Here is a 17311-nt window from a genome sequence, read left to right as displayed (position 1 = left end):
CAGGACATTTGTAAATTTGAATGGGCACTGGTTTATTTTGTGAACGAAGATATACTATGAGACAGACAGCAGTAGGGGAAAGGACACACAGAAGGGAACCTTTCTGATATCACCTCTGTTTATTTTAGGGCAAGCAGACAACATAAAAATTGAAGACTGAAATTATTCCTCAACATATTTTTCTGGTGGTGAGTGGTGAGCAAAAAAAAAAAAATGCACATCAACATATGTATTTGTCTCATATTTGTAATGTTGACTTTCCAGTGGGGATCATATGTACATTATAATTCTATGAGCATACACAAGCAGGCTTTTCATCTGTTTTGAGATTCTGTGCACATCTTCCCGGCCAGAGGGCATTTCCCTTCTGCTCTCAGTACAAGGTTCCACTGAACCGACATGACACACACCCAGGGAAGAAATTTTCCCCGTAGTCAACACACACACACACACACATACACACAGATCCAGTGTTGGAGGATAAAGAGGGAGAGAAATATAACCTTGTTTACGTGGCTCTGAGCAAAAATATCTGTGGTTTAATTGGGCACTCGGCTTGACAGAAGATTTCACTGATGCTGTGTCTCAGAAAAGCTGGAATAATAACCACACAGACTAGTCTTTGGTTTTCACCTGGCATATCCATTAAATTTGGTATTGTAGTAGCAATAGGTGAGCTTTGTTTTTTCAAGCAAATTGCACCTCAGTTTTCATAAGTCACTGCACAATGGTTCTCTGCAGGCAATTACATTTCACATCATATCCTGCATAAACAATAAGGTATGTGAGATGTTTGTAGGTTTACAGGTGCTGCACTTGCCACAGATCAGCAGGTGCATCAATATGAAACTCAATAAAAAAGGTGGTCTGCTTCCATCTGGTGGCCATGTACCCACACTACAGGTAGCACAGTCTTTGTTATGTAACAGATACTCTTCGTACTGTCAATCACAGCATCCTCCAGTCACGTGATTCAACCCTCTGAAATGTGAGAATAGTAATGAAAGAATCAACATATGCAGCAAATGGTAGAGGATCAACATTTATTAAATAACCCATAATGTCTGTAATAGGCACAGTAAAATTATAGTACAGAACCAAGCCATGGCGATTCAACAAGCTACGCTAATGAATGGCTATTTTATTGTCTACTATAGATACATCATCGATTTCCATTTACAGTCTTCCACCACAAGAAACCTATACAATTAATGTCAAATATTCAGAACACTTCCTTAATATTGTGATGCAACAATCTTCACACGTTTCTGAGGCTAAAACCCCCTCAGCTTCCATCTTCATGTCTTCCACGCAGCTCCGCATCATGACAGGCAGGATATAACAGATGAAACAGTTGCAGAACGTGGAGACAGTGTGATAATTAAGTGTTCCAGATATTTTGCGCTCCACATTATTTTTTACACTCTGTTGTATGTAACTGGAGATTACATGAGAGAAAGATTTCTCTGGTGGGTTATGACACTGCCATTTCACTCAGTGCCCCACCCAGTATGAGTCTTTGAGAGAGTCCAGGGAGCCACAGACCTCATTGGTGTTCCTTTTCCAGGTATTCCAAGCTGGGCGCATCCAACCTTTGCTCCTGGTTGCGGTTCTTTGTGAATTCCTTCAGCATATCCATGACTTCTCCCTGGTAAACCTCAGGGGTGGGCTGGGCTTCTGCAAGCAAAAAGGGAACAGGTTTCTTTTCAGAAGATGTGAGGCTTGACTTGCCAGTATTACACCTGAGAAACACATCATTTTCACATACAGAAGATTCGATCTAATTTAAGAAGAAGTGATTGTTGTTTATTCTTTGCAAGAAATTGAATCATGAAACAGATGGCAGAAGAGCAGTGAGCACACAGAGGGGAGCCCCTCTGACATCACATTGGTCTATTTTAAGACATGCTGAAACCACGAAATTGAATGGCTGACGGAGGCTTATCCAATGGGAAATTTTTCCGCTGAAAAGAAAATTCACCTGAACATTTGTATTTGTTTCATACTGCAGTAATGGGAAAACGCAGTCACGCTCTTTATGGTATTTTCAAGGTCTTGCTTGTCTCTTATGAGGCTCTTCATGAGTTCAGTGATATGCTACGCATGTGACTTTCTCTGTTTATTAAATTCAAGCTGGAAACCATCACAATGAATAATTTTAATTGTGTGTTTAAATGTATTCATGTAGTTTGGTTATCGTTTCAATGAAGTCAGCTTTCCTGCCTGGGTTTCCAGAGAAGGGCTGCCAACTGAATGTGTTGATGCTGTTCTCACACTGAATCTGTTTTGCACAACAGAACACAAACATAATTAATTCAAATTAGAAGAATAAAATGGTAGGTTATCCTGGGATAGTGAAAAAGCTCCCAGGGTGAAGTCCAAGCCAAAAGGAATTGAGCTTAATTTGTAAGCAGAGTTGTGATTTCATTATTTCAGCATCAGCGGCCATGAATGATTGCCAGTTGAAAAAAACGGATCTTTTATAATTATTATACCCACTGGAGTTTTCCATATTCTGTTGTGTTACAGGCTGAATTTAATATGTGTGTATGGTTTCTTGGTCGATATTAAGTCAAAGCCTTATTTGCATTTGCAATTCGTACATTAATATTGCAAGGCTGAAATGTTTTGTGTCATTAAACATTCAAACATGTGGCAAATGACACTCTAAAAGCATATGCAGATTCCATTCAGAGTCTGAAATGCCCCTTGAGTGAAGTTTATCTGCATGTATTATGTCTACAGTACTATATAATATTGTGCAGGCAATATCACATATCTGAGGAATAACTCATCAAAGAAATCATTCTTCTCACCTGTTGCCCAGTAGTAGATGTCCCAGTCATTGCTAGGTTCATTAATCAGTCTGTCGTACTGCAGCAGCTGAGTCTCACTCATTGTGTTCAGGTATCGCTTTGCAAAAAGGCTAAAAGAGAGAGAGGAAATTCATTTGAGTCTTTGCTTCAAATAGAGAGTCTAGTAATTATCTGAGGCGCCGGTGAATGGACTCCTCACTTGGTACCTGAAAACCTTAAAAGGTAACAAAAACAATTTCAAAACCTGGTCCAGCTAACAGTTGGCTCTTTTATACAGATATCCTGCATTATGGTCTAAAGAAGATCCATCATTAAGTTGCCTTTGCTTTTTTTACACTGAACCAAACAAAGCCAGCATAATGCTGCCCTCATGTGTGCTTTTCCATAGCATGCCGGCGTTCCTGATTCAGAGGTGTGACGTGTAACACAACAGTGTTAGCTCCCTGTCCCGCTGTGCCGGCTGTCCTTTTTACACAGACGTCGATCCAGCTCAATGACTACCTCTGTAGCCGACTTATTGGCAGAGCAACTCTGCTCCCCCCACTCCGTGTCCGTACCTTTTATACAGAGGACGCAGCATTCCTGCCTTGAACAGGCTGTGTAAAAGGAGCTAGAAACCTGAACAAACTAATCACACACCTATGCTGAATGACTGCTTGCTTGAGCACCAAAACAAGGCCAGAGCCACACACTTGCATTTTTGTCCGATCTGCTTCCACCCCTGGCTTAACATCAAGATTTTAAGTGTACAAGTGAGGGAGAAAACAACAAACACCAGACTGGCTTGATGACAGACAGATAAGACAGCAGACTGTACAGTTTAACAACCTGAGCAATATGCAGTTCTCCAGCATGCCCCTCTTACGACTCTCATAGAGCAGGCGCCGTCTCTTGATGTCAGTGGGCTCGCTGAGCTTCTCCTCCCAAGGGGGCAAAGGGATCTCAATCAGGTCACCCCTGGTGTCATCTGGTGCGTCTCCACGGTAACCCCGAGATGGTATCAGGCCTACCACTGCTGGTCTCCATGCTGCCTGGCACACCCCAGTCACCAGCTGATAGGCAACAAACACGCACGTGAACACCACCATTCAATATCTCCATTCAAAATCTGTTGAACAATACACTGACATTTCTCCTTTTGTTGTTATAAATTCTTATTGTTTCTGTCACTTTGTAAAACACAGCATCTAGGGCACTTGGAGAAGGGAGAAGCCACTGGTTACCAACCTTTTTTGTTTGCCATGTCTTTATGGCTGCAACAATTAGTCAATTGTTCGATTAGTCACTCAAAAGAAAATTGAATTGTCACGTATCTTGATAACGGATTCATTGTTTTTGAATTTTTGAAGCACAATGCCAAACATTTGATGGTTCCAGATTCTCAAATGTGATCATTTGCTGCTTTTCTTGGTCTTAACTTATTATAAATTACAATTTTGGGGAGGGGGGGTTTGACTGTCGTCATACAAAAACAAGACATTTAATGATGTCATCTTGTGCTCTAGGATATTGTGATTTGTGAACATTTTTCAGTGCTTCCTGATGTGTAGACCAACCAAGAGAAAACACTCAAAATATCAATCAATGATGAAAATAATTGATAGTTGCATCATTAATATGGGCATGAGTTGTTCAAACAAAATGGGATTTGTAGTATTTCACATGAGGAAAAAAGAAAAAAAGAAAAGTTTTACCTTGAGACCCCTTTGAAGGTTACGAATGCAATGCAAGGTTGGAAACCACTGGCTTATGTTTTTGAAATATCGGCTACATGCTGGTGAGAAACTATGACAAGTTTCCTGAGAATATTCCAGTAGTTTTACATGTTTTAGACCATGTTCTAGTAATCATACACACTTTACATCAGAGCTAACAATAGTGCAAACAATGAAGAAATTTGAATGCCTTATTTCTACCATTTCAGCAATTCATTGGTTTCCATTTACTTTCATAAAAAGTATGAAAATCAATTAGCAGACTCTTGAACTCTCTTGGGCTATGAGATCCATCACAGTGAATATCAAGTCTGGTCTACATTAATATTCCTAAAAGTTACATAATGTGTGACATAATACAGTGCAAACTTTTTTAGAGTAATCTGCACTTAAATATTACCAATCAACAATAATGTAACAATGACAAAAAATGAATACTGACCTGATGTTCATTGTGATGGATTACATCACATTAATCGAGTATCATTTAAGAGGCTACCAATTTATTTTTCATACTCCACAGAAATCAATGGAAGATAAGAGTGGTAGGGAAATCAATTCAGAAATCTAAAACTGGTCAACCTGCATCCAAAAATGGTCACCAAAAAGTATTTATTAGTTGTAATTAAGGAGTTGGACCTTGCAAATACTTTAGCTCAGCTGCTTAAAACAACTCAAATTGTTTTCAATTAACGTTAAGGACTTAATATGTAAGACAACAATTAGAAAGATGAGAAAGATCAATTTCCTAAAGAATTTAAATGATACAGTCAAGAGAGAGAGAGAAGCAGAGGTGAATTGCATAATGTCACATGCTGCCCTGTTGTACAACTGTTTACTCCTGGATTGTACAAGCGGAGCTCTGAGGCTAATGCCACCACTACAAAGGAAAAAAACAAACAAAATAAAGCTAGGAATGAACAAAAATGCAAAGTAGACATACATCAATTTACGTCTCATTAAATATTTTTAAATTAGCATTTGATTAGCATTTGAAAGTCCTCGACGATCTCTTCAGTTAGCACTCGAGCCTCAACCAAGACTAGTAACGTTACATGACAGCAAGTACTAGTCTTTGTTGCTACTACTTGTCTGGTTAGCCACAAATAACTGTAAATAACTCACTCTTTTCGCAATAATGGAAGACAGCATGTTTAGCCCTCTTTGTTTTTATGTTGAGAGGTTTCTGGGTGAGTTGATTCCCTGCCGTGAGGATGTCTCCGAGTCTCAAAGTCAGACACACTAACAGTAGAATTACACAAGCGGCTCTCACGTCACAGCACACGGGAAGACGGGAAACTATCGAGGGGGGCGCATCGCACACGATGATGACGCCATATTGCTAGGGTAACGCTCATTTTTGGCTAGCGTTACGGAAAAAAAACAGGCGTCAACACGCTATCGTTTATAGTTATTATTTGATTAGTTTATTTGCAGCCATCTTAAATAATCAACGTAAAAGCTCAATAAATTTCCCCCACGTCAGAACATGAAGGGACATGGCCATGGGAACCAAATGTCGATTGTTGTTGTCAACCGGTAACACATCCCTGACGGACTTGAGTTAGCAATATTTGCATTTATATTATTTGATCAAAGAGCGAACTAGTAGTTGTCCGAAACTGTTTGTATGTGTACTCATCTATGAAGGGTCGTGCATGTATTTTCATAGTGTCCATTAAAATATGATTTCCTGCCCGCCTGTCGTATCGGTTTATCATCATATTTCATTTTAGCCACATAATTGTTTTCTGCGGACTTGAACGGAACGTTGGTTAGCTAACGTTAGAAACGTTAACAAACATTTCTTGAATGTTGACTGTGCACCTGTTTGTCGATATGCACTGATATGTTGCCTAGTGTGCATGTGCGAACTAAAAGCTACACTGACAGCAAAAATAAAACGAGTAGCTGCAGTGCCATCAACTGGATCATTTTAGGCCCGCGGGATGGCTGCTGCACAACCTGCAGCCGGACCAAGTACCTCCAAGATGGATCTCATTGATATCTACAGTGACCAGAATCAAAACGAGGAGGTGAGTCTGACCTTCCTCTTACGTACCTTTCATTGCAAAGTGCATGACAACTGCACAGGGTTGTGGATGTACATTTGTCGGCACCTTGAGTTTTTATTGGATACCTCTGTGATCACAAGTGTACTGTGTTAAACATTTTTTTCGACATTTTGCTTCGAGTTTTGCCAGTATTTTCCAAATAAAATAAAACTACAGCAAGTGTCCTTTCAGTCAAGCATTCACAGCCTCAGGCACAATATCACTGCAGTCCATCTTGTGAGAAAAAACTCCCATCTTCATTTAAAGTTGTGCTGCCATATGTTCCATTGTGTAGACCTGTTTATTGGCTCAGTGAGAGTACTGTCATCCAATTTATAATTAACCTTTTTTGGCGAACAGTAAGAGTATGCAATAGATAGATCTTTGGCCTCTGTCAAAGCACAAAGCTGCTGAGAAGTTTCTAGGCTTTGTACTGCAGTGTTTGTTTTAAAGTGACTTTTATTGATGTTCTGCACATTAAGATACACAGGATGACACCATTAAGAGGTTTTTTTTCTGCCCCACAAAGGATTTGGACAGAATCGCTGAAGCAAATGAACTTTTTGATGCTGTTCTGACTGGCTCAGTCAATCTGGAAAAGAAAGTTACCACAAATGTGACCCCTCCTCATGGTAAGGAGATGCCAGCTAAAGAGGAGGATAAACAAGAAACAGTGAAAACCCCAAAAGGAGGAAACTCACTGAGAAGATTATCTTTATATATTGGAAATTTCCCCTGGGTGAGTCACGCATGTGTCCTGTAAATGTTTTTTTGTTTGTTTGTTTGTTTTTTAAGTGTCTAGTGTAATTTCTGCTGTCCAGTCCACATAGACTCGGAGAACAACTTACATGAAACATAACAGAGAATCACAAAAATGTGATCTGTCAAAGTAGGCGGTCCTAAGATGCAAAATCAGCAGAAAAACTTGACAAAAAGGAACAATATGTACAATTTTCCTTTTAACAAATGTGCTCAAATATCTATGAAGCCATAATGCAAAATCAAAATAAAACATTACAATACTTTTGAAGTCAGAGATGTTCTTTGTTTATACAAATATAAACACATGACATTGCTGTAGTGTGTTGTAGTTTTCAAAAGTATTTCAGTATTGTTTTTTCAATTAAAAGGCAACATGCAGTATGTCAAACTTAAGTAACCTTCATTGAACAGGGGAGAGGAACTGCAGCACCACTTGTGTGCTGCTTACATTGCTGCCACAACATCACTACTGTGGCATTTCTCTAATCGCCATATGGTCTTGTTTGGTGCACATGGAGTAGACATCACACTGTTTACTAAAGCGATTTTCCCCACGTTACTCTCAGCTATAGAGCTTCACTTCATATGAAGTATGAAGTCACACCATGAATACTGATAGACACCTTGGTCTCTTAGTTGTTCAGTTAAATTATATTCTGGTACAATGCAAAACATCCCCAAAAGAACAAGTCTGCTCTTTTATTAAATTGATGTGTGCTATACATTGTTATTAAATAAGTCAAATTGATTTAGGGACACTGCAGTTTATGCAGCTTCACTTCACATACTGTGATTTTTGTGTAAACCCACCACACAAAGACTGAGTTGTAAATAAGGAGTTTCTTGGTTTTGTAGTCCACTTCCACTCTTGTGGCATTGTGGATAGGAAAAGGGTATGTAGTGGCTGAAATGAGAGTTAGCCCCAGAAGGCAACCCTTATGAACAAGTGGTTCAAATTACATTTACTAGGGGGTGTGATGTCTCCTCAGTTGAAGTGATTAGTTATTAGTGATTTATAGTCATTTGTCATTAGAAAAAATCATTCAGACATTAGACTGACCAGTGTGGAAAACACACATATCTTTCTTGAGTCCAAAAAGCTGTAACTGTTGAAACATCATTAAATGCTTCTTCCAAAAGGTCTGTTTTATTACAGTAGAAAAAGTACACATTTTCAAGCCCAAATTTGCTCTTCTTCAACTCAAAATATTTTCCTTTTTCCAAGGCAATAAAATGGAAATAAATGGACTGTTTAACAGTATTCACTAGAATGGTAAAACACCTCTACTTCACAGCAAAACTGCAGTGGTTGTTTTGCTCTTGTTTTCCTCTTCAAAATGCATTTCAATAATTCTAAATCGAATTAAAGCTGATCTAGGGGCATGTCCCAAGTTAACCACATAATTTTATAAGCCTGTGTCTTGGCAGGGCCCTGCTTACATATTGAGCATTTCCTTTGCCTTTGAGAATCTTCATTAAGTCAACGTGCCTCAAGTGCCATGCTGCAAACTGACATCTGGCCCAAAGTTAAATTAAAAGTAACCTAAGGTTAGGCTTAGCACCTTATGTTAATGAGAGCAAATATTGTAAGCTTGGGTTTTTAATCATACTATACAGCCTCAGACAATGTATTCTCCTAAACAAAAATGTTTTACCCAGAACCCAGCACATATCAGTTTGTTACTGAATCAGCTCAAAATCTGCCATTTTTGTCATTCCCCCTCCCGTACGTGCTGCTACCTGCAGTGGACATCTGACAAGGACCTTTCATGCATGGCCCAAACATTGGGTGTGAAGGACATCACAGAGATCAAATTTGCAGAGAACAGAGTTAATGGCCAGTCAAGAGGGTGAGTAATTGTAGATCTAGGTTTATGAAATATACACAAACTTCCAAAGTACAGTTTCCTATGAGCTCATTTGATTATTGTTAAATTGCCTGCGTTTTGATTTATTAAAGATTTGGCTTTCTGTGAGTTTGTGTGGGTAATCATTCATATGTTGTTTCCTCTACTCTTTAATACAGCTACGCAGAAGTGGTGGTGACCTCGGAAGAGTCCTTAAAAATATTGTTGGAGAAAATACCCCAATGTGAACTGAACGGGGAAAGGATAGACTGTCGCTTTGCTACTCGTCAGAATCTCACTGTGTTTGAGGACATAGCAAACAAACGTAAGAGCACCAGAATCTTAAAATACTAAGGGAATTTATAACATGTAGCAAAATGTCAGTTTGACTGTTAATTTCACTAAAACAATTTGTTTCTCCATAGGTATACCCCTGCGTGTTAATTCAAAAGATCCCAAAGACTCTCCAGACTCTTCTGATAAAATTCCCTCATTATTATCACAGGAGCCCAGCCCTCCCACTATACCCCCACTTTTTCCATCACATCCACTCGCAAACAGGTTTCCCTCAATACCCAGCCCGTTCCTTAGCCAGCCACCTCCTCCCTTCCCACGTATGCCGCCAAACATCCCTCCACTCCTGCCACCCCATTTGTTCCCTCCCCATCCAGTCCATGTTCCTAGCCAGCCACCTCCCAGTCTTCATATAAATCCAGCATTTTTCACCCCAACACAAGACGGGCACAGCAGCAAAGTTTACAGCCAACAAAAGTGAGAACATCTACCGTTTACCTCTGTACAATAATATGTCTTTTTCTTAATGAAACTTGATATTGTTGTGGAAATTATGTCGACTTTGTAGGAGCAAAAGACCAGGATACAGATGGGAATACCACAGAATAGGACATATAAAGATAATGGAACACATAACTCAAGATACATGAATATAACAAACAGAACAAAATAAGAGTCAGCATTTTTGTCATGCATAGCAACTATGAAAAAAGCCAGTGTGACAACAATGTGTTCATTTTGCAGACACACACCTAAAAGTACAGATGGAGACTTTGAGGAGCTAATGAACAGAAATAGAGCTGTTGCCAGCAGTGCCATCTCCAAGGCTGTGTCCGGAGCAACAGCTGGTAAGTACAGCTGATGAGATTCTGTCAAGTAGAAGAAGGAACACAGAAACTTAATTAGCCATGTGGGGAAAGCACTGGTCCCTGGTCGAGTATTAAGGACAAACTCGAAAAAATTAAAATTAAAAAGGCACTTTCTAAGCAGTTCACCAGTCCTCTTACAGTGGCTTTGGAAAGTGCGGAGATACCTTCATTTTTTTCAGTCTATGCTGTGTTGTAATGTAAAATTCATTTAAAAAAATTCTAAACACAGTACCCTTATAATGACATAGCAGAAATATGTTTTTACATTTTTCTTCTTGAATTTATTAAAGATAAAAAGTAGGTACTGTATATAATTTACATAAGTATGCAGATCCTTTATTCTTCAATTATTTAAGCCTTCTTTGGTATGTCTCTACCACCTTTGCACATCTGCATTTGGCAGTTCATCCCATTCCTCCCTGCAGATCCTCTGTAGCTCTGTCTGTAGACTGGTATTGGAACATCTGTGAGTTCTAGTGTTTTCAATTTTGATTTTCAGTGGAGTTCAAGACCAAGCTTTGGCTGGGCCACTCAAGAACATTCAGAGACTTGTCCCAAAGCTGCTCCAGTGTTGTCTTGACTGTGTGCTTTGGGTCATTACCGTCCTGAAAGGTGAATCCTCACCCCAGTTCAGGTTTTGTGTGTCCTTGTGCAGCTTTTCTTTAAAGCACCTCTCCGTGTTTGTTTCTGTGTGTTCCCTCAATCCCAATTCCCAGTCCCTGCTACTCACAAGTATCGGTATAGCACAGTATTGAAACCACAACATTTCATCACAGGGATGATAGCAGCCAGCTGATGAGCAGTAGTGGTTTTCACTTCATGTAGCACTTGGCAATAATGCAAAGAATTTATTATTAGGCCATCAAATCTTTTGCCACAAGCCCCAATAGTCCTTTTGATGCTTTGTAAATTCTAGGCACATACCTTTTATACTGGAGAAGTTTATGTCTAGACACTGTACCACAAAAAGCTGATCAATGGAATATTGTGTTCTTGGCAACATCGGTGCTTTGAAAATTCATTTAAAAATATACTTTTCCTTGATCTGTGCTTTGACACAAATGTTGTGTAGCTTTCTTAATCTGGTTGAATCAGATGAATAAGCTACAGATACACCTCAGTTGTTCAAGTGGCATCTCAAGGATGACCAAAGGAAAAAGGATGCATCTATGCTCCATGTGGAGTATAACCACAAAGGGCTTAGATATATATGTACAAAAAGAATTTCTGGTGGAGTTTTTATAAATATTCAAAAACCGCAATATTGTGTTTAGATTATTGGCAAAATCCATTTTGATCCATTTCAGTAGTCACAACACAACAACAAAATATGGCAAATAAGGAGTCCAAACACTACTTGGTTAGTAAGTTCTTGTTGGGATGTTGGTGTTGAAGATGTTTAAAATATTTTCAATGATGTTGAGCAGCGTGATTAAACCAAATTAACAGCAAGCAAACAGTAAGTAGCAGAAGTGCCTGATGCAAACGCAATGCTTTTGTTCTAAATACTGTATGTAACTTAGGGTAAGATAATATTAACCTCAAGGTGTATTAGTATGATCTAATCAGGGTGAAACAAGCTGTTGCTGGGAACTACATTTTGATTTAAAATAGAGATTTTTACAGATGCACCATGTGAAATGTTTGTGCTGGAACATGGTGAATGACAACCTTCTGATGAGCTGATGATAGGGATTTCAAGCCTTTTTGTATCTAAGTCCAAATGGATTTCAGTGCTTGAAATTTCTGCTTAAACTTGACTTTATGTGGGGGTAAATGTAGCTATTAGGCTATTTTTTACATTTTACTTAAACATAACTGTAAAAGCCCTTAAGTGCTCAAATAATTATAAGAAACTGTCTCTAATATCTAATTTCTTTAACTACTAATGCAGGAGACCTGCGGGTGGCCATGGAGACTCTATTAACTGCCATTGCCATCATTAAGCAGTCCAGAGTGTATGGAGATGAACGCTGCCAGGCCCTGGTTACCTCACTTAAAGACTGTCTAGTCTCCATCCAGGGCAACTACGGTTACAGGTTTGTGTAATTCTGTTTCAGGACTCTCGATGTGATGCATCTTGTTGTCTTTTAATAAACTGAAGCTGCGCATGGAGATGGCATAAGCAATCTTATCAGTCAATATCACACAAATACAAATTTCTCTGCAGGAGTAGCAGTCGTTCAGGGGATAAAGAAAGAGACCGGGACAGGGGTCGTGACAGAGAGCGAGAGCGTGACAGAGAGCGTGACAGAGAGGATTCTTCCGGTTGGGAAGGTGCAGGAATGTCTCGAAGACACAGAGACCGTTCCAGAGAGAGCGGAGAGAGGGACAAGGAGCGCTCACGGGAGCGGGACAGGCACAGAGATCACAGAGACCGCTACCGCTAACTTGGTAAGCTTCCCTCCAGTAATTATCTCCCAGGATGTACACAACACAACACACTGGGACGCATCATTTCTGGCCAAACAATAGCTTCAGAAGAGTTGAGAAGAGAATGAGTCAAGTGGTATTTCAGCAGACCCAACCCCTTTTGAACAAACTGAGGTTGATGAAGGTCTGCAAAGTATCTCTTTTTTTAGTACAAAGTTCTTACTGTGCAATGAACGGTTTAAGTCTGCAAACCAGACTCTTAATACATTATTGTCATATATTTTAGTCTTTTTTTGTTTGCAGTATAAGTTCTGCTAGCTCAGTGCACTGTATATTTAGATGTTGATAACACAGCGTGAAAACACTTCAGATTGTGTTTGTAGTTTTCAGGAATTACAGTAGTTGTTTCAAGATGCCAGGACTGAATACCATAAAGGAATAGATCAAAGGACAATTAACATACATCCTCTCAGTCTCTTGAATTAAATCAACTGTATAAACATGATTTTAAAAAGTATTATTCTTTTTCCCTCTAGATTGGTGGAATGTCAACTGAGCGAAGACGGGACTATTTGTTTCTGCACAAAGTTGTATAAAAACCTGGATGACTCTAAGGTGAGAGTGACAGTGTATCCCCAAAAGTCTAAAGTGTACTTCTTTTCTCCAGTTATCTGTACATAGTGGGACTTCTACTTGTTTAAAAGAATGTGGTTGTAGATTTGTTGTTGGGACATTAAAATCTGTTTGCATGCGCAGGACACCTTAATAACTTCTGTAATACTGTGTAATGTTTTCATCACTTTCTTTTGTATTAAATCTACAGATTAAAAAACACTCCCCTAAAAATAAATTCTAGTGTGGTATTTCCTCAAGACATCTAGGACTACAAAAATGGTGAATTACATATATTTTCATATAAAGACCATTGGGACTTCGAAACAGTACTGCTGTTAATGTCCCTTTTTTTTTATAGCAGATACTTTGAGTGATTATTGCAGGAAAAGCACAGGTGGTACTGATAAGATTAATGATGGCTCAGTTCCCCTCAAGTGTCTGAGGAAGCCACACTGGGGAATCATCATGCAGTATACCAGGGTCATGTACTTGGAAAAACAAAATGGGAGTAAGACACAATTAAAGTTAAAATTGCAGCTGTTCTTTTTCTGCTTTAGGTCAAAATTTCTGCTGTGAGAAAGATCTAATAAGACAAGGACAGCAAGTTCAGAGACATGGTGAAAATAAATTAATTGCATTTGCACTACAAGGTTTTTGGTTAACCAAAAAAGATCTGTCTAATATATAAGGCAAATGCAGCAATAGAGTAAAAATAGTAGAAAATATTAATTTCTGAGAAAACTAAATGTTGCTTTATCTCAATGCACTGCAAAATGACACAGCACGTGTGAAAATTATTAACGTATATAGTTCACATAAAATTATTGCTGTAATTCGATAAACCAGCAATACAGGCGACTATGTCATTTAACAGCTTTATTTAGAAAAAATGCATTATCAAATAGGTTCACAAACTAATGTTCCAAAACTCTTCACTGTGGTCGTCATTTCACTCCTGCGATGTCAATCCAAAACGATACAGAGTCTGTCAGTGCAACAGCCTCACAAAGTCCATGCAGTTCTTGAAGTTGGTCAGGTAACATCACTTTTCCAGGGGGGCATAATTCAACAATTTCTCAATAAGATCCACGTGAGATAGCAGCATCCTTCGACAACAGTATCTCTTCAGGCCCAGGGCATCAAGAGCATCTCTTAATAGGTGAGAGATGAAATAATGTCAGTCCTCATGCATGGCATACAGCTGGTTCAATGAATAAGCAGAGTACATGCACATTACGGCAGACAATAGCAGCCTAAAAGGCCTCAGGTGCATGCTATTTCTCATTCCATCCTTTAGTTTATTTGCATCCTGAGTGTAAATGTAGACAAATGAAAACCATGGAGGAAATAAATATAACCCTGTGACTTAATGGGCTAAAAGGTTCGATGTGTATTGTACTTCTGCTTCTGGTAAAATCTATTGACTCCACTGTAAACTGCTTACACTGTTTATTCTTTTGGTTTTGACTTGAACATCATTCACAATTTAAATGAATTACTGCTAAAAAGGTAATAAGTGATTACAGTAACATCTCAAAAGACAGTGTAACGACAGAACTCATTGGGTAGTATCTCACCCCTCAGTGTACTCAGCCTGAAGCAGGCCGAGGTATGCCTCCCACTTGTTACCCACAATCTTTCCGCAGGTGAAGCACCGCACTGGGATGATCATTTTGACACACCTGGGGACAGAAGCACATAACCTTGTAAATTTTAACACTAGCAAGACAACTAGCGGCAATTAGCGTTAGGTTAGCTAACGTTAATGCAACCATTCATGTTTATCATAGGAGTACCAGGTTGAGCTTAACACAACATTTCTCCCTTCTGTTTATCGAGTAACTTAACTGACTTCAGTGTTTATTTGCTATCATTGTAGTTACAGCAATTTAACGTTATGTTTTCATTGAAATGTCAACAGAAAATAAGTATTTAGCTTAGCTATAGTAGTTTCTGTTGAAGTTTAATGCCGTTTTTCCAGAGTAAATTGAAGAATTGGCTAATGTACGGTTTAGCCACGCGATTAGCACAACAGTGGACTGTTAGCTAACGTTAGCTACTAACTAGTAACACGTTGTCAAAATGTTAAAACTATTTGACGGTCAAACACAAAGTCTGCTAAAAAAAATATAGCTTTGTTTACTCACCGATACCAGTCTAATTAGTATAAGCCTAAATGTGTTAATATTATGGGAGAACTTGAGGATGGAAAGCGATGGTGGCTTCCCTCGTTCTCTGCAACCGCATAAATAGTAAGACTTCCGGTGTTACACCGTATTTGGTCACCCATCAGAGTCTGTTACCTGCAGTGCTGGAAGAAGTACTCAGATCCCTTATCTAAGCAAAAGTATCACTACCACAGCGTAAAAATACTTTATTACAAATAACAATCTTGGCATTAAAAATCCAACGTAAAGTACTAAAGTAAGAGTACTAGTTTTGCAGAAAATCGGACGGTAAATTTAACCGGTAATACTTCTATAATTTTACTTAAGTAGGATTTTGAATGCAGGGTTTTTACATGTAATGAAGTATTTTTACGTTGTGGTATTGATACTCTTAAGTAAAGGATCTGAGTACTTCTTAGAGCACTGCAGGTCACGGAATCTGATGGGTCACCAAATACGCTGTAACACCTGCTGGCTCAAGTCCATCAGGATAAAAACGCAATGTCCACAATGGCCAGGATGAGATTTTTTTTTTTTTTTTTTTTTTTTTGTGCAGTTCTGTATTTAGATACATCTGGCTAAAACTAATGCAATCTGATAAATCAGCCCTGAAATCAACCATTCTTAAAGGCTGTGATGTATTTTTTTTTCTTGAAACGGTTTTAGAGGTCTGGATTCAACTTTATGGTAAGTTTGGAGGTGTAGTCTGTGGTGATGTTGAAATTCATTGCATTACACTGAGTGGTATTTCAAATATCTTGTCCATCCTATTCATATCAGTGAGGAGCTACAATGTGTAATTTGTGTAAAATCTGTTTTATAATCTGTAGCTGTGTAAGAGAAAACAAAAACTATAGACTCAAAACAAGGCCTACTAGATAGATAGATAGATATAGTTTTTATACAATGTAATGTGCATGTGACTCTCTACTGTTTAAGTTATCCGATGGTTCACGAACAAATCATATGTCTAAGTAACCTGTATTGTAACCTAAAACTGGCATTTAATCTGTAGCTGTTTAAGAAGAATGGCAGACCATCAATGAAAACCATACATATAATACAACCATCGTTCTCCAGCCGGAATAAGAACAATAATGTTTGAATAAGGAGAAAGTTAACAAATTTTGAAAAAGAAAGGTCACAATTAAAATTGCAACGTTTAAGAGTAACTAAGCCCCACAGTAGGAAATTAAGACTGTGCATCTGTAGCAGTATAATTGTTTTACTCTAAAATGTAATTTGAAACTAGCTTGGATTGATCCTTTGAATCCCCTGCCTACTTTTCAGAAGTAAAACTTACACACCCATAGTACACCCACACACAAGTTTTCACTTATTTTGGCTGATTAGACCTCAGGTGTGTACAGCACAGACATCACATGCTTGACTGACATATCCCTCACTCTCCTGTGGGTTTTCTTGAACCTGTTGAATTGCGACCTGTAACTTAATAATTCTCTTGTGTAAGTGGATTTTGGTGACCTCAAGAGACTCACAATACGGTTATCCCAACTTCTACCTAAACAGAGGTTTTTATTCTGGCTGATTAGCCAGAATAAAAACTACTTGTGTGTGTATGTACACTTAGTAAAGCCTGACTGATACTAGCTTTTGTGGGCTAATATACAGTATATATCAATATCTGAAAGTAAAAATTACCACATAGGGGGCAGACACATACCACATAACCGTAAAGTCTGTGGTTTCTTTCCATCCATGGACCTTGCACGTCATACCCCTCTCTCTACCCCTGTTTTCTGTCTCTCTCCACTTTTAACTGTCAAATAAAGGCAAT

General features: G+C 38.7%; 3 protein-coding genes across 4 annotated transcripts; 1 reads left to right on the top strand and 2 right to left on the bottom strand.

The window, feature by feature from the left end:
• Positions 1–1029: 1029 nt before the first annotated feature.
• Positions 1030–5837, bottom strand: sdhaf2 (succinate dehydrogenase complex assembly factor 2). Its single transcript, XM_044350520.1, has 4 exons — positions 5657–5837; positions 3645–3868; positions 2817–2926; positions 1030–1677 (listed from the first exon to the last, which is right to left on the bottom strand). Exons 1-4 carry the CDS (start codon positions 5681–5683, stop codon positions 1547–1549), a joined length of 492 nt encoding a protein of 163 aa, XP_044206455.1. The 5' UTR covers positions 5684–5837; the 3' UTR covers positions 1030–1546.
• Positions 5838–5941: 104 nt separating this feature from the next.
• Positions 5942–13502, top strand: LOC122981761 (cleavage and polyadenylation specificity factor subunit 7-like). Of its 2 annotated transcripts, none has more exons than XR_006403301.1 (9): positions 5942–6567; positions 7115–7324; positions 9094–9197; positions 9374–9519; positions 9620–9965; positions 10233–10336; positions 10857–10969; positions 12252–12396; positions 12528–12731. XR_006403301.1 is itself a non-coding variant. In XM_044350503.1 (9 exons), exons 1-8 carry the CDS (start codon positions 6481–6483, stop codon positions 12745–12747), a joined length of 1362 nt encoding a protein of 453 aa, XP_044206438.1. In that variant the 5' UTR covers positions 5942–6480; the 3' UTR covers positions 12748–12751; positions 13267–13502. The 2 variants fall into 2 exon arrangements, 1 of the variants encoding a protein (XP_044206438.1); XM_044350503.1 differs by lacking the exon at positions 10857–10969 and adding an exon at positions 13267–13502 and having other exon boundaries at positions 12528–12751.
• A 704-nt stretch (positions 13503–14206) lies between these two features.
• On the bottom strand, positions 14207–15617 carry polr2l (RNA polymerase II, I and III subunit L). Its single transcript, XM_044350535.1, has 3 exons — positions 15493–15617; positions 14923–15027; positions 14207–14496 (listed from the first exon to the last, which is right to left on the bottom strand). Exons 2-3 carry the CDS (start codon positions 15015–15017, stop codon positions 14388–14390), a joined length of 204 nt encoding a protein of 67 aa, XP_044206470.1. The 5' UTR covers positions 15018–15027; positions 15493–15617; the 3' UTR covers positions 14207–14387.
• Between the last annotated feature and the right edge of the window lie 1694 nt (positions 15618–17311).

Source organism: Thunnus albacares, chromosome 1, assembly GCF_914725855.1.
Source record: "Thunnus albacares chromosome 1, fThuAlb1.1, whole genome shotgun sequence".
NCBI lineage: Eukaryota > Metazoa > Chordata > Actinopteri > Scombriformes > Scombridae > Thunnus > Thunnus albacares.
The sequence above is the reverse complement of the archived record's forward strand: the minus strand, read 5'-3'. Positions and strand labels throughout refer to the sequence as shown.

Coding starts and splice junctions, on each gene's coding strand:
- sdhaf2 (XM_044350520.1), bottom strand. CDS start 5,683: ATGCTGTCTTCCATTATTGCGAAAAGA. Junction 3,869..5,656: donor CTTCCATTATTGCGAAAAGA/GTGAGTTATTTA, acceptor GTTGCCTATCAG/CTGGTGACTGGGGTGTGCCA. Junction 1,678..2,816: donor CATCTACTACTGGGCAACAG/GTGAGAAGAATG, acceptor TTTTGCTTGCAG/AAGCCCAGCCCACCCCTGAG.
- LOC122981761 (XM_044350503.1), top strand. CDS start 6,481: ATGGCTGCTGCACAACCTGCAGCCGGACCAAGTACCTCCAAGATGGAT. Junction 9,966..10,232: donor AAAGTTTACAGCCAACAAAA/GTGAGAACATCT, acceptor TTCATTTTGCAG/ACACACACCTAAAAGTACAG. Junction 12,397..12,527: donor CAGGGCAACTACGGTTACAG/GTTTGTGTAATT, acceptor ATTTCTCTGCAG/GAGTAGCAGTCGTTCAGGGG.
- polr2l (XM_044350535.1), bottom strand. CDS start 15,017: ATGATCATCCCAGTGCGGTGCTTCACCTGCGGAAAGATTGTGGGTAAC. Junction 14,497..14,922: donor CAGGCTGAGTACACTGAGGG/GTGAGATACTAC, acceptor TCACCTATTAAG/AGATGCTCTTGATGCCCTGG.